General features: G+C 43.9%; 1 protein-coding gene across 1 annotated transcript; it reads left to right on the top strand.

The window, feature by feature from the left end:
• The first annotated feature begins 3,533 nt into the window (after nucleotides 1-3,533).
• On the top strand, nucleotides 3,534-4,607 carry LOC138646090 (reticulon-4 receptor-like 2). The gene has a single exon (XM_069735557.1). The coding sequence runs from the start codon at nucleotides 3,534-3,536 to the stop codon at nucleotides 4,605-4,607; it is 1,074 nt and encodes a 357-aa protein (XP_069591658.1).
• The last annotated feature ends 5,163 nt before the right edge of the window (nucleotides 4,608-9,770 follow it).

The raw sequence follows: 9,770 nt of genomic DNA, 5'->3' as shown, positions 1-9,770 counted from the left end.
GTGGCTGTGTTATATACTATTGCAGGGGTATATTATATTCTGTAGGGGAGGCTGTGTTATATACTATGGGGGTATATTATATTCTATGGGGGAGGCTGTCTTATATACTATGGGGGGCTGCATTATATTCTATGGGGGGCTACATTATATATTATGGGGAGGTGGGCTGTATTATATTCTATGGGGGCTGTATTAGATTTTATGAGGGATGATTGCATCATACTCTGATGGGGCTGCATTATATTCTATGGGGGTTACATTATACTCTGGGGTGGCTGCATTATACTCTGTAGGGTGGTGGCTGCATTATACTGTATGTGGGCTGCATTATACTGTATTGAGGACTATGGGGAATATGTTATACTATATGAAGAACTATGGGGTGCATTATACTATGGGAAGTGAATTGTACTACATGGATGACTATGGCGGTGCATTATACTATAAGGAGCACTATGAGGAGTGTATTATGCTATATGGAGGACTGAGCAGTGTATTTTAATATATGGAGGACTATAGGGAGTGTATTATACTATATGGAGGACTGTAGTGCACATTATAATATATGGAGGACTATGGGGTGTATTTTACTAAACAAGTAAAATGCTGCATATTCAGATTGTTTTTGCCGGAACAAAAATCATTGTTCTCAGCAGCGCATCGCCGGTGTAAACTGTAGATGTGCTGCTGATAACATGATACTGTATGGTGATCTGTTAGTGATCGTTCTGTCCCATCATTCTGTCTCAGACGGTGGAAAGAGGCCGGGAAACAAGCGTTGAACAACTTCAATATTGTCGATCAAACTCATTTAGCGGCCTGAACTCAGCGCTTGTAAATACAACCGAAATGCTTTTGTGTGATGCGCAATATGTTAGCATTTGGGGCCCCATTTTAAACTTTGCCTAGGGCCCCACTTTGCCTAAAACCGGCCCTGCCTACAAGTGTACAAAGATATTATACAGTCACCATGTGACAAGTGGGCCTGTGTAACTTCAAATGCCAGGGTTGAATTTTAGTCCCAGTCCGGCCCTGCTGGTAGGCATGGCCCGATCATCCCTATCATGGTAGAAATGGTCCTCCTCATCCCTATCCTGGCAGGAATGATCGCCCTCATCCCTATCCTAGTATTCAGGGCCCCCATCTCGTCCTGGTATGCAGGGCACCATTCTTAACCTGGTATGATTGACCCCCATACCGGTCCTGGTATGATTGGCCCCACCCTCATCCTGGTATGCATGGCCCCATCAGAAAATAATGAAAAAAAATAAACCATTACACTTACCTTCCAGGCGCTTCCTTGCAGCATCTTGTTCGGATGCCAGCAGCTGCTTTATGCTTGTAAGCAGCTCATTGCAGGGATGTCATGCGCTGCTTGCAATCCAAAGGACAGCTGCCGGAATACTCAATGCTCTGCACAGTGTCCGGTGGAGCCTTCCTGCAGCTGCTGGCGGTCACATGTGCCACTACTTAAGAGAAATTAATATTCACCGCATTTCACTCCCATGGGGGCTCCCCAACCTCCCCACCACAGTCACAGCTGGTACATCCAGACTATACAACACTCCCCCCATTTTCCTCCACATTTTTGGAGGAAAAAAGTGTCTCATAGTCCGAAAAATACAGTAGATATATGGCCGTTTCTTTGAGACACGCTTTTGCCACTTTGACATTCTCGTCTATATGTATTATTATGTATTGTTTAAAATAAAATAAAAATATGTTAACAATATAGAGCTCACACTGACAAAATAATTCCTATATTGTATACCGTATTTTTCAGACTATAAGATGTACTTTGCCCCCCCAAAACATTTTTGGGGAAAATGGGGGTACGTCTTATAGTCGGAATATACTATAGTTACAATTACTGTGGCGCCAGCAGGAGTTGGGCGATTCTGCGGCGGTCCTGGTCCAACACTGCCAGGTGATGATCACACTCCCTTTCCCAGGCTGGTGCAGCAGGTTTGCTCTGTGGTGCGGGGGGGCTCCACCGGCATTTTGTCAAAGCCCGGAGGCCCCGCACATCCATTTCTGCGATACGGTGGCCTCCTGGAAAATGGCCGTGGGGGCCGGCGCATGCTCAGATTTTCCCAGAGGCCACCACATTGCAGCATTGAATGTATGGGGCCTCCGGACTTTCACAAAATGCCGGCAGAGCCCCCCCCCCCCCGCTCCACAGAGCACCACCGCCTCACCTGCCCACACCAGCCGCACCTGCCCACACCAGCCACACCAGCATGGAATGGGATTTCCTGGAGGCCGCCGCACCAGCCTGGGTTGGGAGTCATATTGCCGGACCACTGAGCACCCCCTGTGACCACGCTCCACCAGCGCTGCCAATCCACCTCCGGTAAGCTGAATTCGGGGTGTAAGACGGACCCTCATTTGACATTCATTTTTTTTTTCCCCTATTTTCCTTCTGAAAATTTGGGGTGCGCCTTATGGTCCGGTTCGTCTTATAGTCTGAAAAATACAGTATTTTAAATATATAGCAGGGCTAGCCATGATATTTACATTCTAAATTCCTTTTTTTGTGCTGGCCTCATAGCTTGGATACATCTGTCAGCAGATACAGTGGGGAAAAAAAGTATTTAGCCAGCCACCAATTGTGCAAGTTCTCCCACTTAAAAAGATGAGAGAGGCCTGTAATTGACATCATAGATAGACCACAACTATGAGAGTCAAAATGAGAAAACAAATCCAGAAAGATTTATAATAATAGAAGGACTGTTTATAAAGTTGCTTCAATGTTGCATTTTAGAAGCAAATGAGCAATAATAAAACCTGTGAGATGTTGTACATAGGCTTCCAAGCTTTTTTGGGGACTGTAAACTTTTTTAAAACATTTTTTAAAGGCACCTTATAGATGCCATTCCGTCTGGTAAAAGATATCCTTTAAACGTCACTTGAGATACCTATTTAGTATTAAGGCTATTTATGTGAACTGGGAAATGAATACCATTGATAGCAAATAGACTGACAGAATAGCAGTGAAGGGTGCAAACATTGCAGTATTGAGTGACACCACAGTTGACAATGTTTCTGAAGCGTATAACTCCTCTGGGTGAATTTCACAAGCTCTCAGTGTCCCGTTCTTGTCTTACACACATATCAGCACCTCTCTGGGAGAACAAAAGCTGTGACCGCCTGACCTGCTGTATTCGAGCTAAGTCCCCTAGATACACAGAGACACTCAGAATCCCTCCAGATGAAGGTAAGCTCGCTTTCTTTCTTTCTTTTTTTTTTTTATCTATTTGCAACACATCACCTAAATATTAATGCAAAATAACCATTTTCTGGTTAAAATATTAATACAATAATAGTGTAGCAGACATGTAATATAGTTGGCAAAACAGCTGAAAAAGTTCCTGTGTTCTAAGAGAGGATACAATTGTTTGGTGGAAGACATGACCTGGGGTTACGTCATCAATTATCTTAATTTTGGGGGGTAGCTGATCATAAAGAGTGCTTTGTAATCCAGTATTATAACCTTGATATATTGTGTATGTTTATTTTGTTGCAGAGATACAATGCGCCTCCTTTTCCAGATGTGGCCGTCATCCCCAGCACAATGGCTTCAGCTGCTGATAGTTTTGCCCACATCCGTCATCGGCACTCATTCCCTTTGCTCATCTCTGTGCTTTTGTGACTCAAGGTCATTGTTTGTGAACTGCTCGGGGACAAATCTATCATCCATCCTTATCCTTCCTCCATTGACAACAGAATTTCTGGACCTTTCCAGCTGCTCCCTACATACTTTTCCTCCTTTACATAACCTGTGGAGGCTCCGAACAATTCTTCTGGCCCAAAATGCAATCTTACGTGTGGGAAATGGCTCCTGGAAGGGTTTACAGAGTCTACAAATCCTGGATCTACGTGGAAATAAGATAGAAAATCTGAGTGTGGGTTTCTCCTTGGGACTTGATTCCCTTACACATCTGTTTCTTGCACAGAATCTACTGCATCGTATTTCTAAGTACAGTTTCCACCACTTGCATAATTTGGAGCTATTGGATCTGCAAGGAAATCTCATTTTAAGTCTGGATTCTGGAGCTTTTAGGTCTCTTACGAAACTTCGTCATCTTCAGCTCCAGAACAATCAGCTGCAAAGCCTAAAAAATGATGACTTTTCAGTTCTGCAAAGACTTGAATTCCTTGATTTGTCAGGAAATCACATCAATAATCTGCCTCCTGGAGTCTTCACACCTCTCCATTCTCTCGCATATCTTAATCTACAAAATAACAAATTACGCCACCTACGCTTCCAAACTCTGAGTAGCTTGCCGTCATCTGGGACTCTACTTTTGCTGTCATCAAATCCTTGGGAATGTGATTGCGATTTGCAGCGTATGTTTGGCAAGTTGAGAAGTTTGCAGAGAATAAGTCTGGAAGATGGAGAAGAATTAAATTGTGCAGATCCCCCAGCTTTGAAGGGGAGAGCCCTCCGCTCACTGGATACTCAACTCTGTGCAGCAGAAACTGTAACTGTGCTGATGATCACATTAACGGTGGCGGTCACTGTGGTCGGTGCTATAGTAACTGCAGAGAGAAGCCGCAAAAGGAGCCCCAAGAATCAAAGGGATAAACTGTCTGGGCAAGAATAATGAGGCAAAGCATTAGGGATATTATGGACCACTTTTTATGCCTATTGGACTAAAGAGCAAAATGATGATTTTTTTTTTTAAATTTAGAAATATTTAAAAATTGCTTTAATAATTTTTCAGTTATACAGGATAACAATAGTAATGTACATTGTGTTTACTACTTATATACTGTATCTCCATTAATACAACACTAGTTAGGGAAGCAGTCTAGCATTTTTTTCAATCTCCCCACCTCCCACCTGACTGTTTTTCACACTCTAAACCTTTTTTTTAATATATAGTGTACTTACTACCAGGCACACATGTAAAATGCACTGACCTGTGCAGTGCCCAATCCACAACATGAGACGCAAGCCAAAAAAGACAGATCCAACCTGTAAAATATCTTGTCTTTTTGTTTATGCAAAACCAAGTTATGTGTTAGAACCAGTAGGTTGGAAACACGTCAACCAGTAACACTTCTCCTGGGACTTGTGATTTCATGGGACAGAATAAGCACAAAATATACGAGTATGATCCATCTTGTTTTTTTTTTTAGGCAGATCGACCTTCCCTTTGCATCTGTTCAGTCCTCAAATTCTCAGATTTCGCTCTGCATTAGTGATGAGCAAATAAACTCGCTGCTCGGATGATCTCCGAGTATTTGTTAGTGTTCGGAGATTTAGTTTTCATCCCTGCAGCTGAATGATTTATAGCTATTAGCCATCCTGAGTACATGAGGGGGTTGCCTGTTTGCTAGGAAATCCCCACATGTAATCAAGCTGGCTAATAGCTGTAAATCATTCAGCTGCGGCAATGAGAACTAAATCTCTGAGCACTTACAAATACTTGGAGACCACCCGAGCAACGAGTACACTCGCTCATCACTACTCTGCATTTTTTCCCTATATGCTCTGCTATCAATCCGCTGATGTACAGCATCACATAGGCAGCCAGAGCAAGTACTATATTACTGCATGCTGTGGTAAGAATGTGATTACACTCTCTTTAATATTCTACTAAACAAGCTGATATATTATAACTATGCAGTTGGGGAGGCCAAATTGTCATCTGCTACATTATAACTGTTTGACAGGAGATGTTAAGTCATCATCAGTAAGTGTGATAGGAGTTCTCCTCCCCCCTACTGTAAAGAACTTCACTGTTACAGTCCAAGCAATTTAATTATACAAGAGCATACACAGGAAATGGTGAACCCCTTCAGAGAACATAAAGCCATATAATTCCCAGGGGGTTCACCATGAGTTCACATGACCTAACTGAAGAGAAGTATTCCATTAATTTTCAGATAGAAAAAAAACAACTAAATAAACTAATACTAGATGAATTATATTTTGGAGTAAAAGTGACAGAATTAATAAAGAAAAAATTCTAACTAACTCAACTGATACTTTAAGCACTGTGCTACATTATTTATTCAGGAGGGTGGCATAACGCAAGTTAAAATGGTTGTGTCACGGTTTCATAACTGACTGTGGTCTAGGAACATTGTGAGTGACAGCTCAGCCGTCCTATGGAATGTGGAGTGTGCTGGACTGTTGGTTGTGTGATTGACAGTTCAGTCATCTCATCTGATCCTGGGGCGTGCTGGGCTGTCAGCATTTTGATTGACAGCCCTGCTGCTCTATCTGGTTTCACGTGTGGACATATCCTCAGGTGCCTCCCTTCTGTAATCATTTGCAAGGTATTTAGCTGGCTAGCTGCTCGCAGTCAGTGTCAGTTGTAGCTTTGCCTGAGCTGGATGTGTTTGTTTAACTCTGCGTCTCTTTCCTCTAACCCTGATGCTGGACTTGGATTTGTTGTAACTTCTATTGTGGACTCCCCCTTCTGCTTTTGATGCTCTCTGACTTTAGGTATCTGACCCTGGAATTGGCCTCAGGCTATCCGTTTGTTGTATTCCCTGGTTTTAACGTACCCTCCTGGCATTTGACCCCAGACTGTTTCTTGACCATGCCTGTGACTTACTCCTCTGTACTTCAAGCCCTCCTGGTATAGGACCTCAGACCTCCTGACTACCATGTCTAATGACTTGTCTGTGCGTAGTGACTCAGCATCACAGATTTGCCATCTTTTGGGGACAATTTTTTTTTTAATTCAACAATTTACTTTTAGGGCTAAAAAAATTTTTCAATTGGGTTTCATTACAAATTTTGCACTTTTTGGCGAGGAATTCTATCCAAATGTATTGGCTGTTGTGAAGGAGCATGTGACCATACATGTGACCAGCATGTGAGTTGTTTCACAATTGGAGGAGGCTGAAGGACAGGTCTGGTCTCATTTTCCTCCACCAGGAGCCTTTGTATGGACAGAAGTGCAGATCAGTGTTTGATGAAACCTGCAGTAAGAGAAAGTGACCGGCCACTAATGGAGAGGCCATCAGTGATCTTGCTCTCACAGTCTAAAAGGAAAGTTTGTGAAATGTATTTATCTGACTCAGTGCTCCTCTAAGCTGATTTATGGCTACAGACCACATTAAACTTGAATGTGCAGGGAAACTAAGAGCCTGTAAAAGAAAAAAATAACATTTAAACCCTTTTACAACATACGCCGTACTAGTACGGCACATGTCATGTCTCCCCCTTTGATGTGGGCTCCGACGCTGAGCCCCCATCTTTCCCGGCACATGTCAGCTGTTTCGAACAGCTGACATGTGCCTGGAACAGCCGCAGGTTGAATCGGGTCAAACGCTGACAGCGGCATTTATAATATGTATTTCCGGCAATCATGCCGGAAATCCGCTCATCGGTGACCCCGTCACGTGATCGGGGGTCACCGATGGGTTCGCATGACAACCAGAGGTCTCCTGGAGACCTCTATGGTTGTCACTGCTGGATTGCTATGAGCTCCGCCCAGTGGTCAGTGCTCATAGCAAGTCAGCAATTCTGCTACATACAGGTGATCTGATCATCGCCTGTATGTAGCAGAGCCGATTGGGTTATGGCAGCTTCTAGTCTCCCATGGAGACTATTTAAGCAAGCCAAAAGTGAAAAAAAATGTTTTAAAAAATATGAAAAAAATAAAAAATATATAAAAGTTCAAATCACCCCCGTTTCACCCCATTCAAAATAAAACAATAAAAAAGTCAAACATACACATATTTGGTATCGCTGCGTTCAGAATCGCCCACTCTATTAATAAAAAAAAGGGATAACCTGATCGCTAATCGCCAGAATTACGTTTTCTTGGTAGCCACAACATTGCATTAAAATGCAGTAACGGACGATCAAATGATCTTATCTGCACCAAAATGGTATCATTAAAACCTTCAGCTTGTCAGCCTAAGAATAAGAGCTCTCTCAACCCGAGATCCCGAAAAATGGAGACGCTACTGGAGGGCCCCCAGACGCAGGGCCACGCGGTTCGGTTCTGAGGCTGTCACGGTGGCTAGACCCGGTCCGCGACCCTGCTAAGGGGCGTCCAATGGAAGTGGTATTGCAGTCTGTCAAGGGTTCGTGACGCCACCTGTGGTGTTCGGTCAGGGTGACCGACGCTGCTGTGGGGTCCACTGGGGTGATGGAATGGCAGCTGGATGGTATACCTTCCCACAGGTGAAGTATGTCCCCAGGGCTTCCCAGTAAGGTAGATGGTGATGGTGTGAGGTGCAGTTAATAATGAGGACACAAGGTTGCAGTCTCTTTACCTCTTTACTGAAGGCTTCAGGATCCTCTATCCAGAGTACGTTTAACAGGGCTTTCAGAGACCGGCCGGTCCGATGGGCACTTCCAGAGCTTCCTTCATAGATGGAAATCGTTGCCTACCAATAGCGCCTGTGTGTTGTAGTCCTATCCTGCTGAGCATTCGGAATAGTCCTCACAACTGCTGTTCTCGTTCGTTCGTTCTCTACAGCTCTCTCTCGTTCTTTGGTTCCAGATGTTACTAGTTTCTAACGTCCCCCAGGAATGTTATGGCTAGGACGCCACCCGTATGACGGGAAGGCTTGGAGGTCTTCCGGGACCCTAGAGACGCCCCTCTCCCAATGTTGCCCCCTATGTCTTCGTAGGTGTAGAAGGTAGACAGCCAACCTATGACTGACTGTCCAGCGGAGTTTGAAGTAAGGCCTGAAGTCAGTTACTCCTACGGTGTTCCGGCCACCGACTACGCGCCTCAGTAGGATGTTGCCTTCCTCTCTCGGCACGACTCTTACTGGCTCTCCTTTGTGCTTGATCTCGTTTACACAGTTCCACAATATCCTTCCCTTCGTGTCTCTTTCTTAGGATACCGCCGCAGGGTGTGCAGGCGCGGCTCCGTCACGTTCTGTTCTGTTCGCTAGGCACCTGCCAGGTTTCCACGCCTGACAGGGACCCCCTGTGCCTTCTCCCTGCAACACCCCCTGCCACGGGATATTGCCTGAATCCAACCCAGTCAGCTTCTGACTAACTTCCTCCCCAGCCCCTAGTTTTACCAGTGTGAGGAGTGGCCCAATAAATAAAGCCTTTTTCTCCCCCTAGTGGCAGGAGTGTGAAGTGTAATTTGTTCTAGTGATACCTGGTCAGGAGAACTCCTTAGTGCCATCAGATGTACCATCACTCCCCTTAGCGGCAGAGTGTCATACTGCAACGACCAGATCTCTGGGGCGCTGCACTACGATTATCAGAAAATGGCGCTTCTTTTTTTTTTAACAAACTTTGGATTTTTTTTCACCACCTAAATAAAAAAGAAACTAGACATGTTTGGTGTCTATGATCTCGTAATGACCTGGAGAATCATAATGACAGGTCAGTTTTAGCATTTGGTGAACATGGTTAAAAAAAAAAAATCGACCGATCTGGGAGGTGATTATATGTTGCTTTTATTTTACATGGGACACCATGTTACTGAAGGAGTTGTACAGGAAGAAGAGCTGTAAAGTAACAGTACTTTATTATTCTTATGAGGTTATAAAGATATTTTAGACTTGATGACGTTGGTATACTTACTATAAAAATGTATCAAATTAGCAGTAAAATTATTTTTGAACATTTACCTGCCTGATATTAACGTGGGCATTTTACATCTAGCTAGACTCATAAAGCGTTCATCCTAATATTAGGGTTATACCGCCACTGTGACATGGATTTTCAAAGTAACTATACCAGCCTCATATGGTCTAAAGCTATATTCACTGACAGCGATGTCTTGTTTCCACTGATTGCGATGTCGCCTCTCCACTGACAGCGATGTCAC

The sequence above is a fragment of the Ranitomeya imitator genome, chromosome 7 (genome assembly GCF_032444005.1).
Source record: "Ranitomeya imitator isolate aRanImi1 chromosome 7, aRanImi1.pri, whole genome shotgun sequence".
Classification (NCBI taxonomy): Eukaryota; Metazoa; Chordata; class Amphibia; order Anura; family Dendrobatidae; genus Ranitomeya; species Ranitomeya imitator.
This window is presented reverse-complemented; position numbering and strand designations above follow the sequence as displayed.